General features: G+C 40.4%; 1 protein-coding gene across 1 annotated transcript; it reads right to left on the bottom strand.

Annotated features, from left to right (window-relative positions):
* Positions 1-3,105: 3,105 nt before the first annotated feature.
* LOC141513355 (thyrotropin-releasing hormone receptor-like) lies at positions 3,106-12,960 on the bottom strand. Its single transcript, XM_074223101.1, has 3 exons — positions 12,577-12,960; positions 10,681-11,107; positions 3,106-3,534 (listed from the first exon to the last, which is right to left on the bottom strand). Exons 1-3 carry the CDS (start codon positions 12,951-12,953, stop codon positions 3,106-3,108), a joined length of 1,233 nt encoding a protein of 410 aa, XP_074079202.1. The 5' UTR covers positions 12,954-12,960.
* Positions 12,961-13,980: the final 1,020 nt, after the last annotated feature.

Raw genomic sequence — 13,980 nt, 5'->3', positions numbered from 1 at the left:
GAGTGAAGGTAAAATCTCAGGCAGGGACTCCCGGAGGATAACTGGACATGGATCTATGACCATCAGTAGAGGCAAAGCAGTTAGATGGTCCCGAAATACAGAAGATGAGTCTTCCTGAGCTCCAATCTGGTCTCAGATACTTTCTAGCTGTATGACCCTGGGCAAGTCACTTAATCCTGATTGCCTTAGTTTCCTCATTTGTCAAATGACCTGGAGAAGGAAATGATACTCCAGTGTCTTTGCCAAGAAAACCCCAAAAATGGAGTCACAAAGAGTCTGAAACAACTGAACAACAAGGGGCAGAAGCCATCAGGTGTATCCATTTTCCAGGTAGTAAACATTTGAGTCCCAGGAATCTCTGCCCAGGGACAAGACCTCAAAGGAAACAGCTTCCCTTAGAACAATAGAATCTTAGAGTTGGGGGAAAAAAAAGTGTTTTCTCTGAAAGAGAGAGACAAAGACAGAAATAGAGACAGAAACAGAGAAGTTAAATACTTTGAGAGCCCCTTTGCTTGTGTTTGAAGGTCTCCCAGGTATTAAGTGCCTAATCCTTATTTATTAATTTTTCTATTAAATTGCATTCATTAATTGCTATCAAATTGCATAGAATTCAATTCAAATGGATGAAAATTTGGGGGTGGGTTACTAATAGAACCTTCTCTGACTGACCAAAGGAGCCTAGCCTGAAACTGAAAGCTTGACCACGACTGCATCAGACTGGAACCAAGTCTTCTAGCTGTTGCCCAGGGCCACTGGGCACCCATCAGTGGAGGAGTCATCTCAAGCAATGATCTTGCTCCTCCTCTTTATGGCTAAGACTTTCTGTTCCTACAATCAAACACCCCTTCTTTGAGTTCCCTCAACAGCAATTCCCAGAGCCCTCACAAGGGAATCTTTCAGATGTAAAGTAATAAGAACGAGAGAAGAAAGATTCCTAGCCCCAAAGATTGGGTTTAGGGGATAAGAGAATGGAAAGTCTTGTAGTCTACCCTCTCATAAACTGGGGTGTCTTTCCAACCCCTTTTGACTAACTTTCTACCTCAGCCCCAACTCCCCCAATAATCTCTTCTCCAAGAAATTCTGGGATCCACACCAAACAGAGCCCTGCTTCTGAGTTCCATCCTTCCAGTCTTGGGACTCCTAGATAACCTAGAAGACTCATACAGGAAGGGCTCTTAAAAAGTCATTTTGTCCAACCCTTTCATTTTACAGATGGGGAAATGGTGATTTAGAAGAGCTTAGTGACTTCTCCAAGATCACACAGCTTATCAGTAGTGGAGCTAGGAGTAACACTCCACCCTCCTGAGACCCATCATACCCCATTTTTATTCCATCTACTTTAAGAAACCTGAAATGTAAGGAGTACAAAGACCTTTGCAGCAGTGATAGAAATGCTATACAAAACTTGAAAGCTCTATCCTTTCCCCTCCAAGGTTGTTACTTCTTCACTGAGGATTTTCCAAATGTCAAAGAAATTTATATACACTAGCAGTGAGAGGCATGCTGGAGTTTGAAACAAATTGATTTACTCTAACCAAAATGGGAGTGAGGACTGGGGAAACTTTCCACATAGGAAAACAAAGAAGAAAGTATCTTTAAAAATATATATTTTTAAAAGTTATTATAACCTTTCTAAACAACACATTTGCATATCTGCTCAGTCTAGTGAGGCATTTATAAAGAAAGTGCTGAGAAGATGATTGGTCTTTGGAATGAGTTGGCCTGTCTTGACTTATACAAGATCCTGCTACCTTTTGAGGAAGACTCATTATAACATCAGATGACAGCTCAATGAAGAAGGGAACAGCAGCTTCAGCAGCAGATGGCAGTGCCAGAGAAGCATTCTCTTGCTCTACAGTGATGTGGGGGTCTGTTGGAGATAGGAAGACTTACAATAATTCTATTTTTTATTTTTTGTTAATTACCTGGATATTTTGCTTCAATTAAATGCTTAGCTATTTTATATATGAGTTCTACCTAATTTGTTGGCAGAAAAATGCCCAAGGCAGAGTTCTTGAGCCACATTATATTTGCATAACTTTGAATACCCCCATTCATTCTACACTGAATTTGACATATAGAGAGAGAAGCTAGAGAATCATGAATGTAGAGCAGCTAGGGGGTACAGTGGATGGAGAGCACTGGTCCTGGAGTCAGAAGGACCTGAGTTCAAATTCAGCCTCAGGCACTTAACCATTTCCTAGTGTGACCTTGAGCAAGTCACTTAACCCCACTGCCTTGCAAAAAAACAAAAAATAGAATCACGAATGATCTATACTACAGAAATATCAAATATCTATCTCAAAATTGAACTCTATACCCATTAGATTGCTAGGTTCTTTGGGGAAGGGTCTAAAATTAATACTTTCCCTAAAAACCTACCCAATTCAGGATACAGTAGACTGTTAAAGATATCAATCACTATGATCCTTTCATAATATTCATTATATGAAGTCCTATATTGCTCTGAAAACAGGCCTCACTGTTTTCCCAAATCTAGTTGGAAGAAAAGCTGAGCACTGCCTTCAATTAGTGCTGTTTTAGTGTAGTTTTACTTTTTTTTTTCCCATTCAAAGAAACTTCATTTTGGGGATTAGGTATATCAGGTCTAACAACAAGCAAAGGCTTATCTTTCTATACCATAATATAGCTATTTCCAGATAGTCAAAGTTTGTTCTTTCTTTGGGTCCTTAACCTCAGGAGGAAGATTCATTGGATCAACGTCACATTGGGGGTCCAGAGGCTCTAATAGTTAGAAAGGTAGAAAATGGCAAAGCTTTGATTTACTTAGACAGTCTAGATTCACTCCCAGTTCCTTCTCCATATGTAATATCTTATATTCCCATATTTTTACCCTACTGTTACTATTTCCAGAACAGTACCCAGAGCTGCCCACCATGTTTTCCAGTTTCCTAGTAGTGATCTCTATTAACATTGGCCCATTCATCATTAAGGTGATATCTCTTCATCATCTTGTCACATACCTCTTTTGTTCACTTGAAGGTTCTTTAGAGACTAAAGGAACATAGAACAGCAGAGGAATTCAATCATGCAGGGTTATAAGGAAAAGAGGAGAAAACAGGGGAAGAAGATAATAGTAAGGTGCTAGACCACACTGAAATATGGCTTTTCTTGACTGGTTGGTTGGCCAACCTGTTGAGGCCCCTCAGCCTTCTGCTCCTGCTCCAAGTTAGGCTCATCTTGCCCTTGCTTCTTACCCAAGGCTCTGGGCTTGGCTTGGAAGGACTCCTGTACCACACTGTAGCTAGAGGTGGTCAGGTAGACCATTCGCCGTTGGGGTTCTTCCTCTGGGCATTTGCATAATCTCCTAAAGGCTGACCGGAACTTCTGGGACATGAGATTGTAGATGATGGGGTTGATGGCACTGTTGGCATAGACACAGGTTCGACAGAATAGGAGAAACCACGGGTCAAGGTAGGGGTGTTCCATAAAGGAGTTCACCAGTACCAGGGTCCGGTAGGGCATCCATAGGACAGCAAAGAGGACTACCACCACAACTAGCATCTTGGTGACCTGTGAGGAAAAGTGTAGGCAATGACTCATCTGCTGGGAATGCCAAGGTCAACCATACCCAAATGGCATTACAATGAATTGGCCAGACATTTTTTGAATGAACTCCTCCAAATTAATAGATTCTAAAAACAGTTTTTCTGGGTACTGGTGCTAGCTTCACTCTAGTATTATCAATAATGAAAAATTATTACTAATTAACACATAAAATGCTTAAGGACTTCGCCAGAAAACTTTGGTTCTAATATATAAACTTTTGGCCCTATTTTTATTTCTACACAGACCTGTAGATCATTTTTGGCAATGTCTAGAATATTCTGACTCTCCTTTGGACATTATTCCCATCTAACCCCCACCCCTATAGGGAACCTGGATTCTGCCCCTTAGATACTACCAGAGTTCTAGGTTATTTCTCTGATATCTCAGGGCTTGCTATTTTTTTTCTTTTCCAGTCCCACCCCTACCCTTAATTTATTCTATTATAATGCAGTCTCCAATAGGGTTTTCTTACTTTTTTTTTTTGGTTTCCCCAGGATTTAACATAAATGACTAGCAATTGGTATTTAATAAATTCTTTATCTAATCTTTCTCCAAACATACAGACATAGTATATCTCAGTGAATCTTCAAAAAATTCTATGGTATTGTGATAAAAATAGTTTCTAGCTCAACTTTATTAACATCATTTACTTAACACTTAAGATGGGCATTTATTAAGAAGGAACTAGGGATAAAGAAGGAGTTCCTGAAAAGGCCTCCAGCAGAAGATGGAATTTGAGCTGAGTTTGAAACATCTAGGGTCTGCAAAATTAAGCTAAATTATCAAACTCTAGTCATAGTATGAACTAGTTTGTGTGCAACCAGCTTGAAATATCAGCTAGCCTGGCGTTTACTAGCTAGTTTCCTGTTTTACCTGGTACAGATGTTCTCTCTCTCTGATGTCTGTTCTTTGATATATAATTCATCCCCTTACCCCTCTGCCTTCTGTAAAATTCCATTGTATCAGTCCTGCCTATATAACCAAAACCAATATAATGTAGTTTAAAACTGTTGCTCAGGGCTATGCTCTCAGAATAAAAAAAAAATCAGCTCTCATAATATCTCTGCATCAAAACTGACAGCTATACCTATTAACAGATCTTTATACAATTTTTGTCTCAATAAAGATAATTTAATTTTTATTATCTCTATTTTCAAAACAAGGAAATTGAGGCTCAGAAAGTTTGCAAGTCTGGTCTGCTGCCATACAGCTAACAAGGGGCAAAATTGGCACTTATTCAGGTCATCTGGCTCCCAGACCCAGAGAGCTTTCTTCTGAGGCATCAACTCCCTTCTCTTCCTCTACACCTCCCCTTTACCCCTACCAACTCTGGAGATTTAGAAGTAAAGCCTATGGATATGGGACAGGGAAGCTGACAGGAGAATTAATAGTCAGCCAACAGTCAACAAATATTTATTAAGCCCTTACTGAATGTCAGACCTGTTAAATGTGATGATGCAAAGATAGGAAAAAAGATAAGCTCTGTTCCCAAGGAGCTCATATTCTAATGGAGAAGCAAACAACGATGTAAGATAAAAGCAATATAAATGGAGGTTAAGGATGGGGTAGAGATGAGGGAGGGGTATCTGGAAAAGGCCTCTTGTAGAAGACAAGATTTTTGCTATTGAAATAAACCAAAGGAACCCAAAGGAGGATATGAAGAGGGGGAAGCATTCCAGGTATGGGGGTGGGAGTGGGGAAGCCAATGAAAAAGCATAGAGCTGTCGGAGGAGTGACTTGAAAAACAGCAAGAACATCATTGTTGCTGATTGCATTAGAGAATGTTGGAAAAAGTGTAAGAAGACTTGAAAAATAGGAGAGGATTAGGTTATGAAGGGTTTGGGGGTTTTTGTTTTGGCAAGGTAATGGGGTTAAGTGGCTTGCCCAAGGCCACACAGCTAGGTAATTATTAAATGTCTGAGGTCACATTTGAACTCAGGTCCTCCTGACTCCAGGGCCAGTGCTCTCTATTCGCTGTGCCACCTAGCTGCTCCTATGAATGGTTTTAAAAACCAAACAGAGGGGTTTCCTATTTGATCCTGAAGATCGTAGGGGGCCTCTGGGTTTTATTGAACAGGGTCAGTACTGGGTTTTAGGAAGATCCTTCTGAAAGGTGATTGAAGGACAGACTGGAGTGGGGAGAGACTTGAGGCAGGCAGACTAACCAACAGCTATTTCAGTAGTCCAGGTATGAAATGATAAAGTCTGCCCAGGGTGGTGGAGATGTCAGATGTCAGAGGAGAGAAAGTACCACAGATTCTATAAAGCTATAGACCACAAGACTTGGCAGCAGATTAGATATGGGAACAGGTGAATTAGGAGATATTGTTACACTCACTTTGGGGAATCCTTGAAAACCACTGGGGGAGGGGGGCATGAAGAATGAGAAAAGGAAGTGGGAATCTGGCTACTTAGAGATCTACCAGGTGAAACTTGGAGAAAATTAACTCACAAGGGGAAAAACTAGATTATTAGCTTTAGAAAAATAAGTCTGCCCCTTCTGTCCAGAAACTCAAAGAAATCAGTCTGGGGAGTCAAAGAAAGTGAGAATGTTTTCTTATTCTTCCTTTTGATCTTTGGACTGAATGGAAATCATCATTTTAGGTCAGTCTAAGGAGTCAGAAGGGAAGGGAGTAATGAGGAAGGATTAGGAAAAAGAGAGAGAGAGAATATATGGTTTACAGGAGGAATATAATAGAGAGAAAGGACATTTGAAGAGAAACCTTCCTGGTCTCTCATTTTTTTCCAAGGACTGATTCTTCTTTGACACCAACTAGATTTACCCACGCCATGCACCCTTGGCTTCCCTCCCTTCATTCAAACCCTTTGTTGGATTGAGGTGAGTCATGAGATAAAGGAAAGCAATATTAGTGAAAGGAAGAAGGTATTTGGGGAGGAAAAAAAATTCCTATTGGCAGAAATTTGACTGGTATCCTTTGCATCCTCTCCAGATAATTTCCTGCCAGCTGCTCTGAGGTAATCTGATATTTGTCTTCTCTTTCTCCCCTAGTCAGGAGATTGATTAGTGCAGAGGAGGTCTAGGATGGTAGGGAGGAAGAAGGAAACAGGGTCAAGCTGGTTTTCTCACCGGTGTATGTCTCTAGAGGACCCAAGTCACCTAATAGCAAACTGAAGTCCTTTCTGTCTAGCCCCCTTTTGGAGTAGGGCCAGAGAGCCTGTCTGGTCCACCTAGGGAGGTATGTGCATAGAATGGAATTGAAACAGCCCTGAGGCTGTCAGGGCCATCCCTAATAATTCACTTTATCACAGACTAACAGATGTAAAGCTAGTAGAAGTCTAGAGGTCCTCTGCTCTAAGAGTCCTTAATTTTTTGTGTGTACTTGACTCCTTTGGTAGCCTGAGGCCACCATTTTCAGAATACTATTTTTATGTGCATAAAATGCTAATTTGGTAAGAGGTCAGCGAAACTAAAGATGTATTTTTTTTTCTGTTCAAGTTTATGGATTCCCTCAATTGTATTCATGGCTCCTTTCTGAATCTATGAACTTCAGACTAAGAACCCCTGATCTGGTAGGTGTTGGGATGAAAGAATGGCAGGATAGTAATATGACTTGGAAGATTTTAATTTGAATTTTGTCTCATACACTGACTAGCTATATGAGCTAGGCAAGTCTCTTAACCTCTCTGTGCCTCAGTTTCTTCATTTGCAAAATGAGGGTTATTGTGAGACTCAATTGATTTAATATAGGAAAAGGGCTTTGCAAAGCCCTCCACATTAGTGCTAACTATTGTTATGGGAATTCTTATTTTCTTTTATTAAGTTTTATTATTTGGAGTTCAGGGCCATTCCTCCTACAATTTTTGGTTTACTAAATACCTGTCCTCTATTAATATTAACTGTACCTGACCAAAAACCTGACTCATCAAATAATGCTATTAAGGGAAAGTGAGGGCAAGATAGAAACTTTACTTAAGACGGTTAAGAAGTCAGAGGAAGACTTTTAACTATCCTAGACTCCTTTGTAACATTTAAATATCCTTCCTTTATCGGTCTATTCGTGATCCATTTAAATGTAGTTTTAATCTGTGGCTTGACTTAGTTTACCTATAGAATCTCTTTAACTAGACTTGTTTATGTATAAGATTATGACTATTTAACAAAATTTTTTCAACTTTTATGACACTGAAGGAAGCATGGGCTTTTGAATCTTATCTTTTCTCATTTTTATATCCTAAGAATATACAAGATTGCAATTTGTAAAAGAATGAAGCTCTGTCACTCTGACATAATTTTGTCTACAATACAGTACAATTTTTGTCTTGCGAGAATCTTGATTGGGATTCAAATTTCTTTTCTTTGTCCGAGATCTGAACCTATGCTTAAGCATGGTTTTTTTTCACCTTTATAATTTCTGCATTGTGGTAGATTTATATCAGCAGCAGTTACCTACCACATGAATTCAAAGAGGAGATATTCTCCTATAATGCTATTATAATTATTAGTACAATTGGGTCATTTTCTAGATAAAGAAACACATTTTCATTGGCTTGAAATTTTCTCTCTCCCCTTCTCTGTCTCCAGGCTTCCTTCAAGTCCAGCTAAAATCCCAGCTTCTCAGAGAAGCTTTTCCCAAACCCCTTTGGGTCTAGTGTCTCCCCTCTATTGATTATCTCCAACATATCTGTCTATAAGCTTGTTCATACATGGTTATTTGCATGTTGTCTCTCCCATTGGACGGGGATCCTTGAGAGCATTGGGGTCTACATTTTGCTTTTCTTTGGATCTCCAGTATTTAGCACAGTGCCTGGCTTGGGAAACACTTAACAAATGTTTATTGACTGACTGATTCTGGTAAAGCAACTTGCCCGGGGTCACATGAACAACCAGGGATAAAGAGGAGATATATTCTAATCATAGATCTTTTATTTCCCAATCTAGAGATCTCTCTATCAAACTGTGTTGCCTTTCTTTCCTCAAAATGGCTTAGCAGACAATCAGTAAATTCAGAATAGAGACTACTAGGGAAAGAAAGAGGAAGTTTAAAATCTTATTTCAACTGTATTAAAAGATAATCTTAATCATTTAAGCTGGACCACTATATGCCTAAAAGTCTTTTCAATCACTGAGATTGTAGCTATTAATAACAACCCCTCAGATTACCGATAGGGAAAACGTGGGTTATCATTGAGAGGCAACATGATCATGGTGGGAGTAGAATACAATTACAAATGAGTGAAAAAGCATATATTAGGAACTTACTAGTTATTCAAAAATCTAACAATACTAGAAAACCTCTTAAGGATCCTTTGATGTGGCAAGAGTGAGGGTAGGGGAGGCAGCAGTTACCTACCATGTGAGGAGTAGTGAACCTAAATACTGAACATAAATCATAAATGAAATCATCTAATAAGGCATGCCCTGCTTCCCCAAGCTCTGAGTCCAGTGAATAGCTATAGACTACATTAGAGTTTCCTGAAGGAGAGCAGTCTGGGTCTGAGTCTAAAAGAATCTGGCAAACACTGTCCCACATCCATGCCTCAATGGGCCAGTTCTCTAGGACCTAAATTAGTTACTATGGTTTTTTTCCTCTCTGATTCTCTGTCTTTCTCTCACACTGGGGCACACACATAGCCCCACCCCACCCACCCCCACACAGAGAAAATTCAATATTCTCTTTTTTATAAAGAATTTAAATATTGCTACTACTAGTTTGAGAAAATAAGTAATACAACTATCTGGACCCTGAAGAATTTATCAGAGACATTAACCTTTAGCTGTGGTGATTAACTAGTTAGTGATAAGAGAATTTCTGGCTCGGTTTTATTACCTCTATTTAACATAAGAATGTTAAATAACTAGGTATAACTCCATTGCAGATTCCAGGTTTATCCCCAGTTTATAATTTTACTTGAGGCAGATCATCCCCTCTATTCTTCTCTAGTCTTTGATGTGTAAATCTTTACCTTCTACTTCTGCCCTCTGTAAAATTCCATCGTAATCTATCCTACAGATGTAACTAAAACTTCTATAAAGTCACTGAAAATGGGTTCTGGGGACCCTTACTTTTGGTGTACCATGAATCTATGCTCAGTATATAAGAAAATGGTTATTATAATGACTCTGCATGTTAATAAGCATGATTGGCAGCAATACCTAGCAATAAATCATTTGACGATTCTTCTATCACCCTCCTGATGAGGAGCTAGCTGGCAGGGGTGCCCAGTGGACCTCCCCTGAGTTTCTTCAGAAAACCCTCTATTTCCTTGTATTGAAAATGCAGCAAAGATATACACATTAAATTGGACCAGTTTGATGCTATGGAAATCACATGTTCTTTTCTCCTCCTCTGTTCAGCTTTGTTTTGTTAGCATTCTCTTCCTCAGAATCCTATAAGTTATTGTAGATGTGGGACCCAAGCTTGCATTCTGTCTCCTGAATTTCTCTTTCTCTGCCACCCTGCCTGCCCTCCTCTCTCTGCCCTTTCTGTTTCCTAAAAGCCTTTTTCTTTGCCCACTGTCTTTGATGATATTTGTCTGTGCATCGCTTTCCATCACTGTCCCTTTTTTCCCCTGTGTCTATAGGCATTTTTCTGTCGCTATCTTTTCCTTTATGCACATCTTACTACTTTTGCTATTACAATATGAGCTCCTTGAGGGCAGAAAACAGTGGGGTTTTTAAAATATTTTTTTAAATCTCTTCATTTAACATAGAGCGTCACATGATTTTGATTTTGTTGTTTAGTCATGCCCAACTCTTCATGATTCCATTTGGGGTTTTCTTGGCACAGATATGGAGTAATTTGTCATTGCTTTCTCCACTTCATTTTACAGATAAGGAACTGAGGCAAACAGGGTGAAGTGGCTTGGCTGGGGTCAGGTACGCAGCTACTAACTGTCTAAGGTTGTATTTGAATTCAGGTCTTGCTGACTCCCCACTCAGGCTCTATTCACTGGACCATCTAGCTCACACATAGTAAACTCTTGTCTGACTGTCTCTCTGTGGCTGTATTACTATTTCTGCCTTTTTCTTGATGCATACTATCTACTTCCCTCTGCCTCTTTCTTTCCCTGTGTGCCTCTCTTCTTCATCCTTTCTATCTCTCTTTCTTGGTCCCCTCCGCTCCAAACAAGTAAGGAGACCCATCTTACCTGCTTCCTGGAAGACAGTACCCCTTTGGTCCGACGACTGCCAGCCTTGCCCTGCTCTGCTTTGATGCCTTGTCTCCTCTCCGGAGTGCTCCCCTCTGCATAGCCCTCTGGGCACGCACAACTGGGTAAGTGGGAGAGAGAGCTCAGGAAGAGTATCCTCCCAATTAGGCCATAGAGGACAGTGGCCACCACCAGGGGGGTGACAAAGAAAAGGGCAAAGTCCAACAGATAAATGGGCAAGTAGAGGTTTCTGGAAACCTTGTAACCACACTCCAGACTTTGGTTCTTGGTGATGTTGATGTCAACCAGGAAGAACCAGAGCATACAGTAGATTGAAGTGATCACCCAGACCCCAGTGATGATACGTTTGGCCCGGGATACTGTGCACACCGTCTGGGCTCTCATGGGATGGCAGATAGCTATGTACCTGGAGAATAGAGAGAACAGAGCATAGACCAACTGGATGGTAAAACCATATCTTTAGGAATGTGCTGGTAAAAGTTTAATAACCAGCTCTTCAAAAAATGTATTCACAACCCACTTTTAAGTTTAAGTTGCATTATTAACAGCTTCTCCATCACTCTTTAATCTAAACAATCAATAAAACAATAGATTCAGCCCTAATCTATAACAAGTGCAATCACAGAAAATTGAAACTCCTTGTTTTTTTTGGTTTTTGTAAGGCAGTGGGGTTAAGTGACTTGCCCAAGGTCACACAGCTAGGTCATTAAGTGTCTGAGGCCAGATTTGAACTCAGGTCCTCCTGACTCCAGGGTTGGTGCTCTATCCACTGCACCACCCAGCTGACCCCCAAATTGAACCTTCTTAAGGAACCCGTTGAGCTGTTTCTAACTCACCCCTGTTTCTCTTAGACATTTTTCAATCCCTTCCAGTTTCTAGCATGGTGTAGGAGATTAATTAGATACTTGCTATTGCTGATGAAGCCAACAATAAAGAAGAACCTTAGTCCCATGGTGGGGAAGGATTGGATAGCACAGGTTCCCCCTATGGAGACAATTCATGGAATGGTATCTACAGCCTGGCTCCATCACTGCCTCAGGAAGAACCTTCACTTTTTCGAGGGCTCATCTGTGACATGAATAAGGCTTCAAATCTGAAAGTTTACATTGCTAGAACTAGAAAGGACCATGAAACCATCTAGTTAAAAGTAGAGTGGTACAGGAGAATGTTAAACTTGAAGACAAGAGATCTGAGTTGAATCCTGCTTGAACACATTTTAGCTGTGTGTCCCTAGATAAGTCTCTTGATCTCTCTGAATATTTGGTTTCCTCATCTGAAAAGGGATGATGTTGACATGACCTATCTCACAGGATAGTGATGTGTAAACCTTAAGAGTTATGTAAATGTGGTCTTTTTTAAACCTGGTTCACTTCCCTAATTTTATAAAGCAGGGGTTCTTAACCTAAGCTATTTTATATTTTAAAAAAACCATTCTGATAACTATTTCCAAATAATTGATTTTTATCATCCATAGATTTTAATTTATTCATTTAAAAATATATAAACTAGGAGGAAGGGCCCCTAAACTTAACCAGACTTCCAAATGGTACATAAAACACATAAAAGTAGAGGAGAATCCTTCCAAGGAAAGATAAGGGTGCTATTTTCAGATTAGGAATGTGGTCTCCTCTATTAGAATATGAGGTGGTAGGGATCTCCATTTTGCCTTCCTTTGAATCATCTTGGGTCTCCTGTCTCCTAATCCAGGGGTTCTTTTAATTCTAAATTGTTATCTGCTCTACAACGGGTTGTAACTCCCTCCAGGCTTTGCTATAGTTTACAAAGTGACTGGCTCCTGCTAAGAATGAACTTGATGAATCCCATAAAAACCTTGTGATATGAGCAAGGCAATATAAGTAAAAGAAATATCCCTACCTCTCCACAGTGAAGGCTGTGATGGAACAAGAAGAGACATTGATTCCAAGATACTGAAAATAGGTAATACAAAGGCAGCCAGCATGCCCGTAGATCCACTGCCCAGCCAGGCTGTCAGAGACATTGGGTAGTCCAGCTGCCAGAAGTACCATGAGATCAGCCAAGGCCAGACTGACTAGATAGCAGTTGGTGGGTGTTCGCATGTCCCGAGTGGTCAACACAACTAGTACAACCATCATGTTGCCAATGATTCCCACCCCACAGATCAGCAGCACCAAAAAGACAGAGACAGTTTTATATTCAATCAGGTCCAGGACAGTGTCACCTCCCACCAGGGACATGTTGGTGGGGCTGTCAACTTTGCTGCGGTTCTCCATGACAATGAAGAGGAGTGTGTGTGTGTGTCTGTGTGTGTGTGTCTGTGTGTGTGTGTGTCTGTGTGTGTGCGTCTGTGTGTGTGTCTGTGTGTGTGTGTGTCTGTGTGTGTGTGTCTGTGTGTGTGTCTGTGTGTGTGAGACTGTGTGTGTGTGTCTGTGTGTGTGTGTGAGACTGTGTGTGTCTGTGTGTGTGTGTCTGTGTCTGTGTGTGTGTGAGACTGTGTGTGTGTGTGTGTGTGTGTGAGAGAGAGAGAGAGAGAGAGAGAGAGAGAGAGAGAGAGAGAGAGAGAGAAGCTAGGATTGATGGTTGAACTTCATTTCCTAGAGAACCTGGACGGTTTTGGACCACAAAAACACCGAGATCTCAAGGAGAAACTCCATATCTCTAGCTTCTGTAAAAACAACACAAAGACAGTTATTCACATTTATTGTTCATTAGATATAGGATAGGATCATAGCACTTGGAGTTGGAAAGGACCTCAATAATCATCTAGTCAAATCATTTGAGTTTACAAATAAGGAAACTGAGATCAAGAGGTGTTAAATGACTTGCCTGTAGTCATCTAAAGGACAAAGAGAAGAGCTAAGATTTGTCCCTAGGACTTCTCACTCCTTATTCCCATTTCTGCAGCACTTTAAAGTTCACAAAATGCTTTCCCTCCAATAGTCTTTTGAGGCAAGTGGGCTATTTCATGCCCATTTTGTTTATGATCAAATTGAATACCTCCTCACATAAGAATTTTCATGTGAGAAAGAGTCCCATAAATCAACTGCTCCAACCCCTAGCCTACTGAATGGATATTGTTTAGTTGTCTGCCTTCTTACCATCTCATTGCAATTCATTTTACTTCTCAGCAACTGATTGCCAACATGGTCACAGAGCTCATAAATGGCAAAGCTGGGAATTGAACTCGGGTCTCCTGGCTTCACATTCCACACTTTTCTTACCATACCCTATTGCCCAAATATTCTCCTTTGCTTGTGTTCTTCTCCAATACCTCATTGTGGTGTGGAAATGATCTTGGAT

This window comes from Macrotis lagotis, chromosome 1, assembly GCF_037893015.1.
Source record: "Macrotis lagotis isolate mMagLag1 chromosome 1, bilby.v1.9.chrom.fasta, whole genome shotgun sequence".
In the NCBI taxonomy this organism is placed as follows: Eukaryota; Metazoa; Chordata; class Mammalia; order Peramelemorphia; family Peramelidae; genus Macrotis; species Macrotis lagotis.
Note: the sequence above shows the minus strand (reverse complement) of the source record. Positions and strands in the feature narration are given on the sequence as shown.

Coding starts and splice junctions, on each gene's coding strand:
- LOC141513355 (XM_074223101.1), bottom strand. CDS start 12,953: ATGGAGAACCGCAGCAAAGTTGACAGCCCCACCAACATGTCCCTGGTG. Junction 11,108..12,576: donor ACAGCCTTCACTGTGGAGAG/GTAGGGATATTT, acceptor TCTATTCTCCAG/GTACATAGCTATCTGCCATC. Junction 3,535..10,680: donor TACTGTCTTCCAGGAAGCAG/GTAAGATGGGTC, acceptor TTTTCCTCACAG/GTCACCAAGATGCTAGTTGT.